This window comes from Motacilla alba, chromosome 2 (genome assembly GCF_015832195.1).
Source record: "Motacilla alba alba isolate MOTALB_02 chromosome 2, Motacilla_alba_V1.0_pri, whole genome shotgun sequence".
Classification (NCBI taxonomy): Eukaryota; Metazoa; Chordata; class Aves; order Passeriformes; family Motacillidae; genus Motacilla; species Motacilla alba.
The window spans coordinates 53181602-53204604 of record NC_052017.1 but is presented as its reverse complement, the minus strand read 5'-3'; the positions used below and the strand labels follow the sequence as shown (position 1 = coordinate 53204604).

General features: G+C 37.5%; 1 protein-coding gene across 23 annotated transcripts in view; it reads left to right on the top strand.

Moving 5' to 3' along the window:
• The window catches only part of SUGCT (succinyl-CoA:glutarate-CoA transferase), a 319512-nt gene that overhangs the window by 36654 nt on the left and 259855 nt on the right, over positions 1 to 23003 (top strand). For 22 of the 23 annotated variants that reach the window (XR_005255720.1, XR_005255717.1, XR_005255716.1 and 19 more), the window contains exons 7-8: positions 4723 to 4814; positions 12346 to 12489. Coding sequence is in view for 17 of the 23 variants with exons in the window: in XM_038127213.1 (XP_037983141.1) it covers positions 4723 to 4814; positions 12346 to 12489 (236 nt within the window). In the remaining 6 variants the exon portion in view is untranslated. Of the gene's footprint in view, positions 1 to 117; positions 4056 to 4722; positions 4815 to 12345; positions 12490 to 23003 lie in introns of those variants that run through there. The other variant, XM_038127218.1, reaches the window with a different exon arrangement.

Sequence of the window (23003 nt, the reverse complement as noted above, 5' to 3'; positions counted from 1 at the left end):
GGTCAGAACAGGAGGATTTAGGTGTGACTATGCTGAATAAGCAAATAGTCCTTTGGTGGTTGTGATCAGTAGCAGAGGGTCTAGCTGGAGGCCTGTCACAAGTGGTGTCCCCAGGGATCAGTACTGGGCCCAATATTGTTTAGCTTGTCCATCAGTGACTCGGGTGAAGGGGCAGATGCCTCCTCAGCAAGTTTGCTGGTGACACAAAGCTGGGAGGAGTGGCTGATACCACGGAGGGCTTCAAAATGGTCTTCAAAAGGGCCTTGAGAGAGATGGAAGAGAAGAACTGGAAGACTGAGAGATGGACAGAAAGCAGTGCCTGAAATTCAGCAGAGGCAATGGCAGAGTCCCATGCCTGCTAAAGAATAACCCCCTGCAGCAGTGCAGGCTGGGGACCAAACTGCTGGAAAGCAACTCTGTGGAGAAGGACCTGTGGGCCCTGGTGAACAACAAGCTGTCCATGAGCCTGCAGTGAGCCCCTGTGGCCAAGGCAGCCAATGGTCTCCTTGGGTGTATTCGGAAGAGTGTTGCCAGCAGGTCAGTGGAGGTGATCCTGCCCCTCTACTCAGCCCAGGCGAGGCCACATCTGGAGTGCTGCGTCCAGTTCTGGGCTCCTCAGCACAAGAGAGACATTGAGCTCCTGGAGTGGGTTCATTGGAGGGCAATAAAGGTGACTAAAGGACTGGAACATCTGTCTTACAAGGACAGGCTGCTGGTGCTGGGCCTGTTCAGCCTCAAGAAGAGACAGCTGAGAAGGGACTTCATCAATGTCCCTAAGCACCTCAAAGGAGAGTGCCAAGAGGATGGAGCTAGGCTCTTGATGGTGCCAAGCAATAGGACATGAGGCAACGGGAAGAACTTGGTACACAGGAAGTTCCCCCTGAACATGAGGAAGAAGTTCTTTACTGTGCTGGTGACCAAGCACTGGAAAAAATTGCCCACAAAGGGTGTTGAGTCTCCTTCGCTGCAGATACTCAAAAACCATCTGGACACAGTCCTGTGCCATGTGTTCTAAGACAAGCCTACTTGAGCAGGGAGGTTGGACCAGATGACCCATTGTGGTCCCTTCAGACCCCACCCATTCTGTGATTCTGTATGATTCTCTGTTTCTGGCAATTTCAAAAGCTTGCTATGCAGATTAAATAATGCTTTGACAATGACAGCTTTTAGGAAGGACTTGGAGATCTAACTGGAGGTTATTGTCTTGTAGTCGGTTTGATTGTGAAACATGTGTGTACATTTTGCCGTAGAGAGGACTTGCTCATACTGCAATGATTTTGAATTCTAGACACATGAGGATGGACAGGTATCGGAAGAAATCATATCTTCCTACTGTAAAGTATAGAATGGAGATTTGGGGGGCTGAATTGGGGTTTAGTGTGGTGCAACTTTCTTTTGCTATTTGCAGATTCTGTTTTACAAAAATCTAAAGCTTTACATGAGATTTAGAATCTAGCCAGCTGCCTGTCAAGCTGAAATGATTTAGAGAACACTTTGTTTTATTAAATTAAAATAAAAAATTCTTTTGTCTCTCTGAAATCTATTCCCCAAAATAAAAATAGCTACACTGGATTTAGGGGACTAAAATAAATTCTTTACTAGTAGAGACAATTTAAATATTGACTGTAGCTCATGGTGATAAGCTCCACTAAAGGGGAGCAGGAGTGTGATCAGCTGCCTTATCTTGCCTTCTGAGACCATCACTGTTAAATCTATTCTCTCTGTATTCAGAGAGAATAGATCATATTCTCTGTATTCTGTATTCTCTCTGGTATTATCTCTTTACCATAAAGTATTTTTCACTGTATCTAAACTTTAAACCACTAACTACATTTTATTTAACAGAAGCCTATATTTAGGTTTGAGGGTGTAATTGCAAATCTATGCTTTTTACACTGAATTAAGTATGGGAGAACATAGTGTATTTGGACAAACATAAACTTTAGGTGGCATTTTTATCGTCAAGGAGTTATTTTATATATTTATATATATATGTACGCATGTATATGTACAAATGTATATATGTGTATATATTACAGTTACTGTAAAATCTGTGTACCAGGCTGAATATTTTTTAATGTAATTTTGGACTCTTCTTCAAGCTTTTTGTGTTTGTGTTCCTAGTTATTTCTAAAACATTTGCCCTGGGTTGCTCCATTGACTATGAAAAGAATGTTCAGCCTTTGATTTTTGTCTGGATAAAGAGATCTTTCATTTTTAGCAATAGCTATTTCTCATTTAACTCTACTTTTTCCTCCAGGAATCTTGTACATCCATAGTTCCTGGGGCGAAACATTTCCAATGACAACAAATTTTGTCCCCACATTAGCTTTGTCCACTCAGAATTCAGATCAAAAGCAGAATTATATATTTTTTTCTTTTTAATCTATTAAAAGAAGAAGACTAATTAAACACTCCATACAAGTTCTAATCTTAACCAGAAAGTCATTAAATAATACCTTTTATTTTGAAACCTGGATGTTACAAAGTGTGAAAAGGAGTTAAAAATTTTATTTGTGAAACTTCTCTAGAAAAATGCAGATCTTGTTGCCTGTCACTTTTCTTGAATTCACTGTTTGAGGGATGGATGTTTGTCCTTACCAGAAGAGCATTGCCAAGTGTTGTATAGTTGTTTGTCTACATACTAAGTGTTTAATTTTCATATGTTTGCTGTTTATGAAAACATTTGTGTGAGTAGATGTGTTGAGATGTCTTTTCTTTGTTAGTAATTGAGGCCAGTACGTAGTTTCTCACTTACTTCAATATGCTTTTCACTATTCAATTAAAGTTGTTTTGAGTACTTTTTTTTATTGAGCAAGATTTTGGTTTTGAAGTGGCCCCACACACTTAACTGGTTTTAATTCTACAGTTCATTCCAATGAGATAATGGTATATGCCTAGTTAGAGCTCTTTGGAACATTTTTGGGTGGATCCAGTGTATTTTATTTGTTAGTCCTCTTATATTTGAATACACAGTTCTTTGCTGTAAACTTGAGAGTGTTAAGTATGAAAGGAAATACCACGAGTTCTCTTTGGGATCTCAAAGTTGGCTGCTGTCAGATTTCAAATAAAACTGGGTAAACTGGAAGGTTTTTTCTTCTCTCTTGTGAGTAGTGACACAGATTTACCATAAGAAAAGTGTTTTTTTTCTTGCAAAATGTTTGTTTTGAAGCTACACTCATTAAGTCAGTGAATTGGTTGTAGTATTCTAATATTCCCTGTGACACTGAGTGTAGAAGTTGAGCTCCTCCACAGCTTTGCACAATGTGGATCTCATGTGTCCAGAAAAAGATCAGGCAATTGAGATAGTTTGCAGTATAATGGGGATATCTGTGTAGTAAGTGGATGTTGTTTTGCTTGGTATGATCTATCAATTGGAGTAACAAGGTGCTTTAACTCCAGTTTTCAGTCATCATCATCCTCTTGTAAATAAGAATAATTTATGAATTATGCATATAACAGCATCAGTCCAAGTGGATGAACTGAGGTAGATTACTTCAATGAAAAATGATTTTAAATTGTGTGTTCTAATTCACAAAGCCAATGTTTAGACTGTCATGCCTACTGGACAGACTGTCTGAATATAGAGAAGATTTTTCCAGGCAAATTATGGAAAGGAATCTAGGAGATTCAGGAATTTTTTTACCTTGCAGTATATGTTGATATAATGTAATTCTAATACTGTCCTCACAGGTAAGAATTAAACAGAAATGTTGTTTTAAAACTAAAGTTAGATTAGGAATCTTGTCTGTCACAAATATCATGTAACTGCTCTAAGGGATTTTTCTTAGAGATATCAGAAAAGAAAGCACTTAAATGGCTTTGAGTGTGCTCCCTCTTAAATCTGCCCTTAAATCTGATTATTGAGGGCTCTGCCATTATTAGAACTAATAGAAACCATCAATCAAATATGTTGCTCCTTCCCTGTTGACTTTGATCCTCTGTGATGGTGGTTATGGGTTCCAGTGAGCTCCTCAGCTGCTTGTGTAAGACCTCCTCAATCGGAAGATTTTATGGTTGTTGTTGGAAGAACATGATGACTATAGCAAAGAGAGGTAAGACAGCATCCTTATGTCTACAGCTGTTTGTTTTAAGTTGATTATACAGCTGAACAAAACTGTAATTAGGTAGTTCAGTAAAAGTTCTCAGTATTTTGGACTTCATTGGTGCTAACTCTTGGCAAACAGATTGTACATACTTGCTAAGGCCTTGCCATCTTTTGTAAACAATGCTTGTTGTGGAGGTAGCTCTCTTTAGATGTGGAATGAAGTAACAGGGGGAACAATTAATGCGTCAAAACCATAGTGTCATGATTTTAGTGTTGTTTGAAGTATTCAAGGCATCCTTATGGCAGAGTGGAGATAGCACAGGCAAGATGGGCCCTGTTGGACAGCACTTGTAGGCCTGTAGAGATACTGTAGATTCTCTGAAATAACATCTGAGTCCAACCTCAGCTGACACAGTGAATTAAAAAGGAAATTTTATCCAAAAGGAATGAAACAGCAGGGATACAAGTCTGTCTAGAATTAAGATCAAACACATCCTCAACCCACAGAGGATAAATCCAGCTTTACTCTTAGAAATGTGAAGGAATAAATAGAATACAATAGTGTTCATTGATTGTACAGTCTGGACAGCTTGTTAACAAAAGCTGAAGAACAATAGTAGCTTATGTTGTACTTGTCCTTGGTTGAATTACTAGTTGTTTTGCTTCTCTTTTAGGTTATGGTCAGACTGGTCCAGTGGTTCAGAGAGGTGGATATGACTCCATTGCTGCTGCTGTTTCTGGTCTCATGCATATCACAGGGCATGAGGTATAGTGCACAACTCACAGATTTCATAGAATCTTTGTGCCGTGTACCAAAACTGGCTGCTGCATGGAACAAGTCAGCCTAATGGTAACATATCTGTTATGCAAACCCTCCTGAGTCAAACAAGAGGTCTCATCTCTGGGAATCTAAGAAAATAATGGTACTTGTATACTTCAGTTATGTCACTCCAGGCTTGTAAAGAAAAATGCTCAAGAAACAGAAAATAAAAGTAAAAAAGAAAGATCCTAAATCTCCAGTGAATAAATTGGCAATGTATGCTAACCTCTTAATGGTCACTTCAAGAGCTGTAGTAGACGCATTGTTGACAGCTGGATGATAGAACCATATCTATGAGTGTGAAGTCTCACTGATGCTTGGATATTGATATTCCCTTTGTAAAAACAGGAATTGTGGAGCTATGTAGAGAAAATATCTGACAAAATAGATATCTGACAAAATCTGGGTGTTTTTCAATCATTCTGCCTACAAATAGGCAGAACGATGCCATGCATTTCTGGAAAAGCTTTATCTGCTGCCTATTCCCACTGACATCCAAGATCTTTGTTAGCTGTGGCAGTGCAGGAAGCATAACAGTAGTTTACTATCTGAATTCTAGAGGTACACAGAACATGTGTCTTCACCTCAGAAAAATGATGGTCAAATAAGCATTTAATTAAGCTGTCTTGAATCACCTACAGACGCAGGGAATGTGGTCCCGAAATGTCCCTTTTCAAGTGAGGTAGTGTTACAAGTCTGTTCTATGCATTATAAGTGCTAGATACTGTTCTAGTGTGAGGGTGCTCCTGGTACTCTGGAAGTAGTAGCGCAGATCTTGTGAGTATGGTACTTGCATGTTCCAGATAAACAAGGAATTCATAAAGTTTCTGTACTAAGTGTCAGCTGTTCATGTTTGAGTACGTTGTTGAAAGCTAACCACATGATCTGGACACAACTCTATTGTAGGATTGATACTCTGCCAATAGACTTGTTTTCTACTGAGAACAATGGCAAACATCAGAAGTTTGTACTTCTGGCAACTGTTGTTACCAGAGTTGTCCTTTTTATTAGGGAAAAAAGCCAAAATCAAGCATTTTTTGACTGAGTAAGCTGAAACATCTTGTGCCTAGTTTCCTGAGGCTGTCCATTTCTGCTGTGTTATTGGTATGTCCTCATAGGATGTCCCATCTCAGAACATAAGAAGACATGAAATTGTGTGCGGTTTTTACAGGCACTTCCCTTCAAATATGTAATGTACATGTGCACTAAGCAATGACTGATTACGTAACTGCAGTGTAAGTAAATTTGGCATTGTGTCTGTAGTATGGAGGTTAATACTTCCAATACAATGCCAGAAACTTCATGCACACCTCAAAATAAACCAATCAAAATGGAAAGGGTATACAAACTGTTAGAAAGGGGCAGATGTTGTTAGTACAACATGAATAAAGAAAGGTAGATCGAAAAATTGAAAAACACAGGACTTTTGTATAGCTTTTCAATGATATGTGAATGCCAGAATAAATAACTATTGTACTGAATAATTGCATGCAAGTTATATTATGACAATAATAGTCCTTGGTGGCTGTTATGAAGATGGATTTTATTTAAAGATTGTGTTAAGGTCTACGCTGGAAAACCAGATGTTCGCATCACCTCACCAAGACTTGAGGTAATGTAATCATAGGAATCATTTAGTCACTGTCAGTAACAGCTTTGTCTGTTCACTGGGGGCTTCGAAGAATTCATCCAAACTTAGTCACTCTTTCACATTATTAAAATAATCATGCAAAATTTGCTTATTTTTCTTTATTTAAAGTTGTTTATGTAGTATTTCCTCAGTTTCTCAAAACCATTTTTTGATATATAGATGGACAGTATTGTTTTAAAGACTTAAGTAGTCAATGACTCCAAAAAACCAAATGTGCTTTTTGTTGTTGTAGGGAAAACTTACCCAAGTGGCTGTAAAATCATATGCTTGTTGAAAAGTAACTTTAAAATAGTGAAGTATTATTAATAGTAAAATCTTCCATTTTTTTAAACATTCATATTTGTGTGACAGAATTGTGTTTTAAAATCTCACAAAACTAAGTCTGAACAAAAGTAGAAAACCTTGTTTCAGTCAACATGAAGAAAAGTGGCTGAAGAAAAAAAAGAAAAAAGAAAACAGAATTTCATGCTATTTTTTAAAAATAAAGCTTAAATTATTTGTTGACTAGACAATGTGGAATTAATGTGCTAAAAATAATAAGTTCATTTGAATGGATCGACTAGGGTCTGATTTTTTTTTAGAATAAAATAGAAAATGCGACTCATAACCTGGAAAAGAAAAAAAATGAAAAGTTATAACAGATGATGTTGGTTTTGTATTTAATTGCAGGAGCTTTAGATAATCAGTATAACATCATCAGTGCAACAGTGCTTTTTGGAAACATCCCTTGGTAAACAAACCATTGAATGTTCTTGCAGAATGGTCTTAGAGGCATCAGCTGATGCAGCAGACAAATTGAATGAATCTGAGCAAGCAGCAAAAAAGCATCTACATACATGACTGAGGTGTTGAATGATGAGGTATACATATTTACGTTGAGGTATACATATTTGCAGTTCCTTAAAAAGCATTTTAATAATAAGGTACTAAAATTTTGTCCTGTATCTGACATATACAAAAATGTATAATCCAATAGCAGTATATATTCCTGCCTATTAAAAAAAAAGCTTGCTTTTTTTTTTTTTTTTTTTTTCCCCTGGCATCACTTAGTGGTAATAACTTTGAAATGCTTCTGAGTGATATTCTGAACCTTGAAATCAAGCTATAACTTTTGCAATGTTGCAAAAATATTCACACAAACAACTGCATTTGTGCTAGTGTTGTTTTTGCTGATTGTACAAACCCAAGCACAGTAGAATAGTGTCTTTAAATCATGGTTTTGTATACAGAAACCTGTAAGCTCTTACACATGTACTTGATTACTTGTGTATTAGAAGTGTATCACACCTGTGAAATTTGAAGTTCTAATTGAAATTTCTATGACTCATCAAAACAATAACTTGAAATTAATTAAATAAAGTCCAGTCTGGTTACAAATCCCCTTCCATCTCCTAGTGGATTATTACACGTGGTCTTCAATACTTGAAATACCTTTATACTGATGTGTTCTTTCTTGAGGAAAAAACATTTTTTGTTTTACTGAATGTGAGACAGCATTTAGTCTGCAATCCAGAGATGCCATTCTTCAGTTTAGTACCAAACAAAGTGGTACAAAAGAATACACATGGTATATATAGCTCAGAGCTGTTGAAAAATACAGCCATTGCTGGTTCATATTAGCTTCAGCAATTATTTCACATCTGTAAAACTACTGAACTTAGAATGCTTTCCTTAAGCATGTCATTTCAAAACAATTTTCATTTTAAATGGATGATTTTTGTATTACTGATGTAAGTTTGGGAAATTATGTCAAAGGGCAAAAAAAAAACACCTCAGGAAAGGAAGCTTCTAAAACATGTTGTGGCTATGTCTGGGCGAGAATATGTCGACAAATTGTAAGGAATTTAGCGAACAGCAAGCATTAGAAAGAAAAGTGTAAACTATAAGATTGAGCAATAGCAAAGCACAGTGATTTGAAAACAAAAGGTCTGCTTAACTGGTATGAATCTTTATCCTTTCAGACTAGGAAAGTGCAACTCTTGATGTTGCACCTAATTTAGAGTTCAAGCCAGCCTTTGAGGCTGGATGGCAGCTTTGTTTGCTTAAGACACATTCTCCCTGGCTAGCACTACATTTGCTCTTCCTACCAGAACAATAAAATAATTTTTGTCTGGCAGGGTGGTGGTGTTTGTCACTTTGAAATAACTTGCTTGAATAAAAGATACTGTATAAATCCTTACTTTGCCCAGGTAAATGGTGTAATGGTGGCTACACAAAAGTATTGTTGTACTAGCAGAAGTTCTGTCTAAAGGAAGGTTATTTCTCTGTGTGTTTAGCTTTATCCTTCATGTAAAGCAGCTTCACATCCCTAGTTCTGCAGGATAATGATAAAGCCTGAATGAATCCATTCCACAGTACTTACACCTGTGCGTCCTGCCATAAAAGACTGGTTTATGGCACAGGAGTTGATTGAAGCTGATTAAATGGTGAGACATGGCAGCTCATCGTGAGCCTTGGTAGGAAGACCAAGGATGGCTAGAAATTGTGTGAACTGGTTCAGAATTATACGTTGTGGAGTGTTAGGATAAAACAAAGCTAACATGTTAAAAATCACATAGCAGTATAGTGCTAGTAGTTTGTAGGAGTGTTCTCTAAGGGGAAATTTTGAAAGTATTTTTAGAAATAAAGGTGAACTTTTTACTGAGGCAAAGGAAGTGTTTGCTTTTAAACATTAGATAGTTTAGTACTTGATGAGGAAGATTCTGGAGTTCATATATAACAACCTGTTAAAATAATCCAAATTTCTTCCTCTTAAAAGTGTAGTGTTCTCCTTAAAGGGTGAAATTAATGACACTAAAAACAGTGGACTGTGTTTTCAAACTAAGAATGTTGCAGCACATATGTAAAATCTAAAGTCTTTTTGGTTTCTTCTCAACCCAGTGAATGTAATGAAGTGACTATAATAAAGAAAGAGCAACTTAAACAAACTGATTACTTGCAGGAGATAATATGAGGGTTTTTTTGTTTTGTTTTGGTTCGGTGTTTTTGTATGTATGTGTGGATTTCTGCTGTGTGGGTTTCTCTCTGTTAGCTCTGAGTAGCATAAACCTTCTCATGGGTTAATTAGTTTTCTTGGCAGGCCTGTGCATATAAAAGTGAAGAAGAAACTTTCCTGGTTTTCCCCAGAGTTGGGTACAATGAGAGTGGTAAATAGCTGGAGCGTTTGAGTTGTGTTTTCTATTGGGAAGCTGAAGTAGCTTAGTGTAGCATCTGGGGAAGGAAGACATAAGAGACTCTTCAAAAAAGTACTTCCTAAAGCAGTGTTCACCTTAGTATAGTGTAGTTTATATATCATCCTATGGATATCTAGGCTATAGATAGACTAATCTTTACTGCAGATGAGAGTAACTGATGATGAGAGCAACTATTTTTTATTTAAATTTTGCTTTATTTTACACAAATTTTGTAATTTTTAGTCAATTTCATGACAAACAGTTATTATTTATCAATTGTAATGATTTTAAGTTGTCTTATGGTGGGCTTACTTGGGTGACAGAACTCTGGAAGAGTCTCATTACCTTTGCACTGCTGTTTTTCTTCATAGTTTGAAAACTTAAAAAAAACCAAAAAACAAACAAACAAAAAGTCAGACTTCAAAATAAGGAACTGCTGTGATAATCTGATCATCTGACTGTCACTGTCATATTTTCTGAAAAATCCTCTTTGCCCAGGATTCTTCTCATGGGAAGCTGAGAAGCCTCAGAGAAAAATGAAAACAATATTATCTCATTTGCTTCTCCTGTGTTTTGCTGCGTTGGAATGTGGCCTGGAGATTGTTTATCCAGCAGGTGGTTGTTTGATTGGTTTCATGTGAATTTAGTTGATTTAATGACCCATCACCGTCCAGCTGTGTTGGGACTCTGGAAGGGTCACGAGTTTTCATTATCATTCTTTGTAGCCTTCTGTCTGTATCCTTTCTCTGTTCTTTAGTTTAGTATAGAATTGTATAATATATAATATAATATAATATAATATAATATAATATAATATAATATAATATAATATAATATAATATAATATAATATAATATAATAATAAATTAGCCTTCTAAGAACATGGAGTCAGATTCTCAATTCCTCCTTTGTCCTGGGGACCCAGCAAATACCACAACTGACCTCAAACTTTTCAGAGCAGGAAATGGAGAATATTTTAGAAGAAGCACTACAATAAAAGTCTAGCTGGGCTGAAATTAGAAGTTCATTTTGCCATTGATTTCAGAGGGGACATATGTCATGCCAATGATTGCAGAAGTTCTGAAACACATGATGTTACATGAAGATTCTTCCCTTGATACTGGAAAAGGGATGACATACAGAAAAAGGATATTTGAATGAACAACTTTTCAGTGACTTCACTCAGAAGGTCATGAATTTTCATGTATTTGCATGTGTAATATTTACATGTGTAAACAAAAATTTGTGTTTGTTTTCTTACTAGAAGCCTGGAGTGTGTAGAGTGAAAATACAAAACTGGACTTTGACTTGGGGAGGGACTGAAGAGGAGAGAAAAGGGAGTGAGAAGAATGAAGCAATATGGTTCTGCCTTTCAAACAGACTTGGCAGCTGTGTCAGCATACTGTAGAAATTGTTTAGACCTTTAGCTTCTAGACATAATAAAATTCAGTCTTCACTAGCTTCTTTTGTCTCTAACATTATCTCTTTTCTTTTTGCATTGGCAAGCATTATGTTATTAGGGACAAAAAGTTGCATAATAAATCCTTCATGATTTCAGTATGTGGTATCTCAAAGTGGCAGTTTTGTGTACATGCTGCAAGAATACCTGGTTTTCAGTAGTAGTTTTTATACATCAGGTCACTCAGGTTGCAACAGAGTGCAACCATCCAATCAATTCCTTATCTACCAAGTGCCCAGTTTAGAGACAAGCATGTCATGTGGAACGGTGTCAAATGCTTTGCACAAAACCAAGTAGGTGTCATCAGTCACTCTTCCCAGACCTACTACTGCTGTAACCCCATCATAGAAGGCCACAAAATTTGTCAGGCACAATTTGCTCATAGTGAAGCCATGTTGGCTGTCACAAATCACCTGCTTATTTTCCACGTGCCTTAGAATAGTGTCCAGGAGAATCTGCTCTATAGGATATCTGCCTGATAGATAGGAAGAGGAGACTGGTGGGCCCATAGTCCCCTGGGTCTTCATTTTTATCCTTTTAAAATGTGGGGGTTATGTCTCCCTTTTTCCAATCAGTGGGAACTTCCTAGGACTACCATGACTTCTCAAGTATGATGGATAGTGTCTTAGCCATTCCCACTGCCAAATCCCTTGGGTCCTGCAGATGCATGTCATTAAGTCCATGGGCTTATGCACCTTCAGGTTCCCTAGATGGTCTTGAACCTGATCTTTTCCTACAGCCCATGGTTCTATGTTGTTGTCTCTCCAACAGATATTGGGGTGGTTGAAGCCCCTCGTGAGGACCAGGGCTTGTGAATGTGAGGCTACTGCAATCTGTCCGTCTCTGTGGATGGGTGTGCTTAGCAGGATTATAATGTTACCTGCAATTGCCCTCCCTGTGCTCTAAATCAGCTCTTCATCCATCCCCAGTGAAACTCCATGTACTCCAGCTGGTCACTGACATAGATGGAAACACTGCCTCCTTGTCTCCTTTGCCTGTCTTTCCTAAAGAGCCTATATCCCTCCATTCCAACACTCCAGTCACAGGAGTCATCCCACCATGTCCCTGCTATGCCAATAAGATCCCCTGCACAATTGTATTGTCTCTGCTTCTTTCCCTGCTTTTAATTTTTTCTTTGTTTATTGTTTTGTTTGTTTGTCTTGTTTCATTTTGGGGTGTTTTCTTTTTCTTTAGGATGGTGAGCCAGTTAGACCAGGAGTAGCAATGACAGACCTTGCTACTGGGTTGTATACGTATGGAGCAATTATGGCTGGTTTACTTCAGAGGTATAAGACAGGAAAAGGACTACACATTGATTGCAATCTCCTGTCAACTCAGGTAGGAGTTGTAAAAAAATTGCTTTTTATTGTATAGATGTTTGAACCTAAGAACTTTTTGCATATAAATTAAAGTGCATTAGTTAGTATAACTAATGACAACAATAATGCCACTAATGACATTAGTGATCATTCTCTTAACCTGCCGCTCTGGTAGTGACCATTTTATATGACATGGTTATTGTTACTACTGCACTAAGTTTGGTTTTCACTTTTTGCAAAGGACTGCCACATTCTGTGAAAACACACGTTAATCAAGGTTTATAATATCACTGAGATTGTAACAGTTGTAGTGAGTAACTGGAGACAGACAAGCCTAAGTAGTGAAACCAATGTTGAAAGGAAGGCTTTGGTACTGGGTCATGTTACTTCTAGAGCGACTGAATAACTTGTGCAAAATCACCCGGAGTATTAAAGTATCACCCAAGTTTCAAAGTAATGTAATCCTGGAGGTCTGCCTTTTGGCTCTGGGAGTTGAAAGAACGAAGTAAGGTTGAAGATGCAGCATTTTTCCTAGGCATGAGAGGCAAAGTTGTTTTGTTCATGAAAGGTATATAATGTTCTACATATAATGAGAACTTTAACTTTCTTCTTTGAATATTTGAACACCACTGGTGCAATGATTTATAATTTCTAAAATGCAGGTGGCAGTGGTATGAGCTGCATATGATCAGATGATACGTTGTCTTGCTGATGTAGGTACTTGCTGGTGCCAGCTGGGCACATGGTACTGAGGAATTTTTCTTTACATTTTAAAATGTATGTCGAAATTGTATGCAGTCCTAATAAAAGCAACTACAGTGCTCCATTGTTTTCATCCTTATTTAATTGTATTTTTCTTCATGTTGTAGCTGTCAGTACAGTTGACAAATGACAGTGCCCATTGTGCTAAAAGTTGGCCCAGGTGCCCAGGTGTGAGCGAGAGGTTAGACACCTATATCATTGTATGGTAACAATGGTTGAGACTAATGATTGAGTTTGCTCTTGTTTTAGTGCCTGCTGCTTTTGTCTGAATAACTATTGAAATCAGAAAGGAGGGGAAATCCTTGCATGAATCAATAAAGAACTTCTCATTTATTTTAGAACAAATGTTTGTAAGAACTGAACTTAATTATACTTAAATATATTTGCAAGTGTTTTCTCCATATTGGAAAATGTTTAGGAAAAAAAACAGTTTGGAAAATTTAAAAAATGTGTATTAAATGCTTATTAAATATTTTGTATATATGTGGATGTAGAGGGGGTTTTATGTTTAAGGTATTGTAGCATTATATATTATGGCAGCTGCTCCTTGATCTTTTTAATTTGTAATTTTATAAAAATACTTCTGATAATTTTTATTGATTTCCGGAGTAATTCTGGGAGGGGTATATGTGCTTAATTCCTCGTTCCACTGTTTTTTGGCTTTTTTTTTTTTTAATGAAGTCTTCTTGATTATTATTTAATATTTTATCAAATGCTGAAAGCAAGAAGAGTTGAAGTTAGATGTTTCTGTAGCTTTCTTATTTCATCTTATTTTGTTACCTTATTTGTCTTTATAATCTTTTTCCTTGATTAGCGTAGATTTGTCTATGCACAGATGTGTTCTTTTATTGCAAAATTTCCATCTGAACTTCTGCATCATCATCCTTTAGGCCCCTCACGAGCATACACAAGGAAGAGATTGAAGACCTGGATAGATGTTGGTGAACAAAGCATGTCACATGGTGTTTGTCTTCTACATGATTAGTTGAAGCAGTCCTAAATAGTCAAGGAAAAGCTTATTCATTTTTTAGGTTTTTTTAAAACAGTAAGCGTTTCTCTGCTTATTATGAAATTATAGTTATCTAAGAGTTAGTGAGAAGTAATTCCATAAATGCACACTCTCATTGAAAGATGAGAGTTTTTATTTACTTTAGTGTTGGGTAAATGAAATTTAAGTAATTTGGTATATTGGAACAGAATATGGATAAAAGATGTTATTCAGAAAACAGCTCTTTTTTTTTTAGATGACCGTGTTGCTTCAGTCCAAATTAATTTTAGAGTGTTGGCCCAAGACTGTATTGAGAACATCTATTTAATTGGAAGAAGTATTTATGGATGAGGTTCTAAAGTAAAAAAAAAATAAAAACATGTTATTAATACCATTAAAAAGATGTGTTAAAATGGATGAAGAAAAACATAAGTGGCAGCTGATGCTCTCTCATCAACTAGAACATCTAGTTCCTCGGCTCACTTTCTTAATTTTTGTAAGGCTGGTGGTTACTTACAAGTCTTTAGAGGGAGTGTCTCTACTAATAAAGAGTAGTAAAAATCTGAAAATTAATGTAAATAAATAACATACTCTTGCAATCCTTCTGATAGTAATGAGTTTTTTTAAATGAAGTTAGACAATTACTCTGATATGATCAGTGTCTTTAAAGATACATGTTTCCAAAAAGATTTTGGTTTTACCTTGCAGCTAGGTATCTAAAACTAGCTTTTCCTGATGTGATGAATGTTTAAAAAGAAAATGCTGCCAAAAAAATATGGAACCTGAAGTTTTAGACTTTGAGTTCATTAGGTTCTTGTTGATGTTGATTAATGGTAGGATCTAGAGGTCAAACAGAGACATCTTGATAACTTTTCCTTCAGCAAGAGTTTCACTGAAGTGTGGTAATTTTTAATGAGAAAAAAAGGAATCTACTATGAGTACTGAGCCATCCTATTTATAGTGTTTTGACAGCAGGGTTTTGTATGAAACTTCTTGGTTTTGCCAGCATTTCATGCACTGAGCTAATATAGCAGTGTGATTGGATCTTTTGTTCATCTCTTCATCTGAACTGAAAATTGTGAACCTGGCCAATACATATTGATTGTTCAGTGTTGATGACTTTGACGATGTCACATAGGAGTAAAAACCCCAGGGGTTAAGTCACTCAGGTAATTAGAAAATCTAGAAAATTATTTGGTTTGTTTTATACAGAAAACTTAGCATCTAAATGTCCATCTGCGCTATCACTTTTCTGCATGCCTTGCAGAAATGCAAGAGGATTTAAATTTTTTTTTTGTGGAGGGGAGGGCTGGAAAATGCTTTTGATAATTTCCTGCACAGACGTGCAAATAACAAGAAGCATTGAACTGAATTCAGCTGCCAACAAAACTGATCTGAAACTTTTTAAAGAACTATCCCACTGACCGGCAAGTTAGATTCACATTTGTTATCTGTATAGAACCAAATTATAAGTGAGACCCTGTTCTCTGAAAAGTTATTTTTAGAATATCTTAAAATATATATCTTTCTTTCAAATTCTGTGTTTTAAACACTTATTACTACCAAAGAAGATTTCTTTCCCCACAACAAAATAGGCTTCTAGCACTTTTTTTTAAGAAGAGATATGATAACTCTTAGGTTGTGGTTTTGTAGTGAGCAGAAACTTTCTATATCTCTCATCTATAAACTTTTAACCTGTGTCATACAATTCCTTTGAAATTTTTGACTTTTAGATGATTCACAGTTGTAAGCTCCAGATCTTTCAGCATCTAAATAGTGTCCTTTAGATGATACTGGTAAATAAGAAGGAAGTGGTGTTTGGATTTGGTTCCAATTATGCAATTGTGCCTTTTCTTCTGTTGTGGCTTAAAAAAAAATCTCTTGGACGTTTTAATATCCTTCCTGCATTTAATTACCACCAGGCTCCAACAAATACTGTAATAAGTTGGTTTCATTTGGATTAAAAATCTGCAAGAAATATTTTACATACAACATTTCTGCAGTTTTGAATATATTTTCCCCAGTTTCCACAGAGAGAAAAATATGGTTAATGTTGTTTGTATAATATGATTGTTCATCAGACACTTCTCTGCTTCTAGTTACTATGTTTTGGTTTGTATTTGCCATAGCAAATAGCTTCTTAAAATGTTGAAGTGACTCTAGAAAAACCTAGAAAATTGATATAAATTCTTTTATTTATTTCATTTTTGTTCTTAATTAAACAGCTAGTTTACTGAGGAAATGGTGAGGGTTAGAAGCTATTAGTTTTTGTTTCTGCCTCACATTTTCCCATGATGATTCTGTTTAAGTCTTATCTATTTAAGGTGCTTTCAGTGCTATCTATTCAGGGCTTTCATTGCATATCTTTTAGCAATTATTGAGTGTAGGTGAAACTGGTAACAGTTCCATACTGCCTCTAGGACATACAAGGCATCGCAGACTCCCTGAGAAGTAAGTTGTGTGGACATATCAGTCTTGGAACTTAAATACTGCTCAGGTGTCTTGACTGTATCTTGTTGCTTCTCCACTTGCTGAGAGTCATGAGTTGAATGAATACCAAAATACCAAAAGAAGAATAATCTTTTTTAGAGGTTATTGCTTCTTGTGATTTTGGAGGCCAGCTATGAGGACTGTTACAGAGTTGTCTTGTTTTTGGGTATGGTTTGAATAAGTTGGTTTTTTACAAGCTTATAAAGCATCATCTTTGCAAAACATAGTATTCCTAATCTCCATCATAATAAAAAATTGAGCATGTGCTGTATGGAGATGTCATTTTTTTCACTGTATAGCTCTCACATGGAAAAATAACAAAATCTGAATTTATGTGAACATTTCTTTAAACATCTACTGCACTTTAAACACTTCTTGGCATGTATTCTTGACAATTTCCATTGAGGACAGCTGTATAACTAAGAACAGAATTTATCCCTCTGGGTTTTCAGCAGCCAGAATTTGATTGAATAGACCAGAAGACCATACACACATGACAGTAACTCAATTTAATATTGGCCTCTGTGGAATTTGTGTTATGATTTCTAATGATTAGTTGTGCAGTCATTGGTAGAACATCCTCCAACTGGATCTTGGTTTTATTTAGAGGCTTTCTTTACTCTGTAAACAGAAAATATATTCAAATTTCTAGGGAATTTCTTCTTTAAATGCTACTTAACTGTAAATTCTATGTCTTTTTGTCTTTGCTACCATTGTTCTTGTGCTAAAGAAACCAAGTCTGAATGACTTGCAGCTTCATTTTCCTATGTTGATCTGCCTCTGTCATTAATTAGAGAAAGACTAGAAAGGAGATAGAAAAAATATGCCTCTTTTTTACTGAAAAAAAAAGGATGCCTGAAGTGGGTTGGGGAGAGAGTTTGAAGACAAAGGAAGACATTTCTTTTAATAAGTTTTTAATTTAGATGACCTTTAAATAAGGGTGTAATCTTGAAAATGGAATCAAGATGTTTATTACCAGCAGATCAGATGTCAGAATCATGCTGAGTATTAGGAGAAGGATAACCTGGGTAAATGAAAAGAAAGGGGAATAATGTAAGCAACTACTACCAGAATAAACACATTTAGTGTACCCCAAAATCTCACCTGCCTCTCTAAACTCATAGAAGTTTCAGAAGTCATTCTATAAGTTCATCAAACTAGGATAGAGCCTTTCAACACATTGTGCTCCACTTTTTAATGTAAATAACAAGTAATAGGGTTGTAACTTGATGGAAGAGGTTTTAATTTTATGTCATGGAAAATTTTAAGTTAACAAGACAGCTGATTTTTATGTGCTGCTGAACCTCTCGAAATCTAATAAACCTTAACAAGTGTGGCATTTTTGGGTATGGTGATAGAACTCTAGCTAAGGTTTCAACACTGCTTAGTTTTATTACTTCAGAAAACTCTCATTAAAATTTCTCTGTAGATTGTAATTTATTTTTTTAAAAAGGTAAAGGATGATACTGAAACACATTTGAAATAATGACTTCCTTTGGTCTGATGAGGTCCTGCTGTCAGAATTTCTCTTTGTATTCAGCACAGTATTGTTTCTCTATTCAGCATTGGTTTTGGCTAATCAGTTAGATTGCAACCTTTTTTAGAGAAGTGGCATGTGGTTAGGCCAAAAGACACAACTTATTACTTACTGTGTTTTAGTGAAAGGTATAAAAAATATGTTCAGACTCTAGTTTAGGAGTTCTAAAACAGGTATCCATTAAACTGTGTAAAAGTCATCGAATCATCAAGCTTGAAAGAGACCCTTAAGACCATGAAGTCCAGTTGTCAACCCAGAACTACCAGTATAACCCCATAACCACTAAATCGCATGATCCAGATCCAGCCACCTCTTAGACATCTCCAGGGATGGTGACTTCACCCTGGGCAACCTATTCCAATGCCTGACCACCCTAACACTGAATTTTTTTTTCCTGGTGTCTGAATCTCCCTTATGTCATCTTAAGTCCATTTCATCTGGTCCTCTCACTGCAGGCACAGGAGAAGAGACCAGTCCCCACCTCACTACAACCTTCTTTCAGGTAGTTGTAGAGAGCAATGAGGTCTCTCCTGAACCTCCTCTTCTCATAAACAACCCCAGCTCCCTAAGCCATTCCCTATAAGACACATTTTCCAGACCTTTCACAAGCCTTGTTGCCCTTCTTTGGCCACGCTCCAGCACCTCAATGTCCTTTCTAAAGTGAGAGGCCAGAACTGAACACAGTACTCGAGGTGTAACCTCACCAGTGCTAAGTACAGGAGGGTGATCTCTGCCCTGGTCCTGCTGGCCAAACTGTTCTTCATACAGGCCAGGATGCCATTGATCTTGGCCACCTGGGCACACTGCTGCCTCAGACTGAGCACCCCCAGGCCCCTTTCTGCTGAACAGCTCTTGAGCCAGTCCTCTCCAAGCTCGTATAGCTGCATGGTCTGCTGGGATCTGAATGCAGGACCCAGCACTTCCCTTTTGTCCTCATGATGTTGTCCTCAGTCCACAGATCAAGCCTGTCCAGGTTTTCCTGCAGAGCCATCCTACTCTTGAGCAGATCAACACTCCTACCCAACCAGTGTTTTCTGCAAATTTACTGAGGGTACCCTGAGTCCCCAGGTCTGGGTCATCAAAAAAGATGTTAAACAGGGACCAGACCCAAAACTGAGCCCTGGGGAACACCGCTAGTGACCCATCACCAGGTGGATTTAGTTCCATTCACCATACCGCTCCAAGCCTGGCCATCCAGCCAGGTTTTTATTAACTGAGGTGTTCACCCATCTGGGAGGGTGCTGTGGGAGGCTCTGTCAAACACTTTACTGAAGTCTAGATAGAGTACATCCACTGCTTTTCCCTCATCTACTCAGTGGGTCACTTGGTCATAGAATAAGATCAGATTGGTCAAGCAGGACCTGCCTTTCATAAATGTATGCTGGCTGGGCTTGATCCCCTGATTGTCCTGCATGTGCCATATAATGGCACTCAGCATGACCTCTTCCATAACCTTGGTTGGAACTGAGGTCAGGCTGACAGGACTGTACTTCCCTGAGTCATCCTTCAGCTACATCCTTTACATTTGCTAATTCCAGTCAGCTGGAACTTCTCCAGTTAACAAGGATTGCTGGTAGAGGATTCAGAGTGATTTAACAAGTTCTTTTCCTTCCCTCACTACCATGGGGTGGATCAATGTGACCATAAATGTGAGTGTCTAGTCAGAGTTCAGTTATTTATAAAAATTCTTTGCCTTGCTTTGAATGAATTTGGTAGTACTAGATTTCTCTAATAAATATATTTGAAGTTATTTTTATTCTAGTTTCCTCTGTGATAAAACATTTTTTGTTTTTGTGATACTACTTAAATATTTTTGTAGATTGACTAAAGAATAAATTCCTTCTTCAGAGTATAGTTTACAAGGTTGCCACTACTTAAAAAGCATTATGTAGAAGTGCCATATTTTGACTCTAGACTCATTGGTAATGCTCAAGTCAAACAGAACTTTGGACCGCATTTCTCTGACTTGCATGCTGTGTAACAGCTTAGTAAATGAACTACATCTGCAATGTGAACAGCTTTAAAATACTCAAAAGAGCTTTATGTGCGTTGCTTAATGCTGCAGAGGCACAAAAATGATAAACTTGTAAAACATCCTATTTCAAACATTTCATTCAATTGCATGGATTTGTCTCTTGTGATATCCCTGTAGTGCATTAGCATCATTAGCACCATTAAGTACTTAATGGACAGTGAATGGAGATTTTCAGTGTTAGAACTAAAGCCATTGTTGTTCTGCCGAGGTAATACTGTAATGAATGGGAGATTTCGCTGTGATAATAGGCAGACATTTGCACATTTCTCACACAACCAAATAGGCATGACTTGTTTCTTTTCGTGCCTCCCTGTGTATCAAATGAAAAGTCTAAAAATCTACCTGTTTGCACTGCTGCAGCACAAGCTGTTGAAATTACTATTATATTTTATTTTTGTATTTGTTCACTACAGATAAGATGAAAACGACAGTGTCAGTAGACAAACACACCTAAGTTTCTTTTTTCCATGCAAGTATTAATGCTGATAAATGTGGAGAACAAAAAAATGAGTGATATAAATGGTTAGATGTATGCATATTTTCATTGTAAATGGCACTGTTCCTATCATAAGATCAAAAGTGAAAAATGCCTTAATACAGCATGTTTTAGATGTTGACAGTTTTCCGTGGATAAGCATCCTTATTACTGATGAAATAAAAAAATAGTATCCTTCACAAAGTGTATATAAAATCCAGTCTGGAGCCTCTGGATACTACACAATTGCAAACAAGAATAAAAATTGCTATAGTTATTCTGATGCCTGTCTTCACAGGTAATTAAACTTTATATGAGCAAAATCTCTTTGTCTTTATCATATTTTTATGCTTTCTTGTTTCCATTCTCAGTCATCAAATATAGCTATTATTTTTAGAATAGAAAAGAATAATTTAGGTTGGAAAAGAACTTTAAGATCATCAAGGAATTCAGCACTGCCAAGTCCACCACTAAAGCATGTTCCTAAGTGCCACATCTTTTAAATACCCCCAGATACAGCGACTCCACCACTTTCTTGGGCAGCTTGTTCCAATGGCTGACAATCTTTTATGTGAATTTTTTTTTTCTTATTATCTAATCTAAACCTCCTGGGTTTAGAGGCCTTTTCATCTTGTCCTATCACTTGTTGCCTGGGAGAAGAGAATGGCTCCCCCACTTCACTACAGCCTCCTTTCATGAAGTTGTAGAGAGCAATAAGGGTCATCTCTGAGCCTCCTTTTCTCCAGTCTGAACAACTCAAGCTCCTACAGCTGCTTCTTACAAGACTTGTGCTCCAGATCCTTCACCAGCTTCACTGCCTTTCTCTGGATATGCTTCAGCGCCTTAATATCTTTTTGGTAGTGAGGGGCTCAAAACTGAACACAGGATTTGAGGCTGCACCAGATCTGATAATAGAGCACTGCCCTGGTCCTGTTGGCCACATTGTTCCTGGTACAGGCCAGGATGCCATTGTCCTTCTTGGCCACCTGGGCACACACTGGCTCATGTTCAGCTGCTGAACAGCATTCCCAGGTCCTTTTCTGCTGGTCAGCTTTCCAGCCAGTCTACCTGCAGCCTGTAGCACTGCCTGGGGTTGTTGTGATCCTGTTGTGCAGGATCCAGCACTTCTTGTTGAACCTCATACCAGTGACTTTGGCCCATTGATCCAACCTGTCCAGGTCCCTCTGCAGAGCCTTCCTACCTTCCAGCAGATCAACACTGCTGCCCAGCTTGGTGTTGTCTGCAAACTGACTGAGGGTGCATTCAGTCCCCTTGTCCAGTGTGTTGTTAAAGATGTTAGACAGAACTGGACCAAATATTGAGCTCTGTGGAGCTAGTGACCAGCTGGATGTTGCACCATTCACCACCACTCTCTAGGCCCAGCCATCCAGAAAGTTTTTTATCCAGTGAAGAGTGCACTCCTCCAAAGCATGAGCAGAAGAAGACTGTGAGAAAATGTCAAAGGCTTAACTAAAGTCCAGATAGACAACAGCCACAGCTTTTCCCTCATCCGCTTAGTGAGTTACCTTGCCATAGAAGATCAAGTTGGTCAAGTAGGACCTGCCTTTCATAAACCTTTACTGGCTGGCCTGATCCTCTGGTTGTTGGGCACGTGCAGCAAGACGATCCTGTGCCTGAACCTTTAGGTGTTCCTTCCTGTAGAATATGGAGCCTTCCTAGATTCCTTTGTCCTACAGGACTTCTTCCCCAGGGACTCTCTCAACCAATCTCCTAAACAGGCCAAAGTCTTCCCTCTGGAGTTCCAAGGTAACTGTCCTCTCCTTCCTTCTGCAAGAATTAAAAATTCTGTCATTTCATGGTTTCTATACTCAAGACAGCCTTCCACTCCCGCCCAGAATTTCATCTCTGTTAACAAACAACAGGTCCAGGGGGCTCTTTACCTAGCTGGCTCTCACCAAGTGCATCAGGAAGTCATCTTCCAAACACTCCAGAATTCGAGACTGTTGCCTCTTTGTTGTGTTGTATTTTCAAGACATCTAGTGTGTTGAACTCCCTCATGACAGCAAAGGATAGCAATTGTGAGACTTCTGCCAGCTGCTCATAGAGTATTCCACCTTCCCTTTTTCCTGGTTGGTTGGTCTATAAGGCTGCCACCAGGATATCTGCCTTGTTAGTCTTCTTGATTCTTACCCATGAATACTCAACCCTATCCTCACCATCATTTAGCTCTGGAAAATCAGGACACAAGATGTGTTGCAGTCTTAGAGAAACCTGTATACAATGTA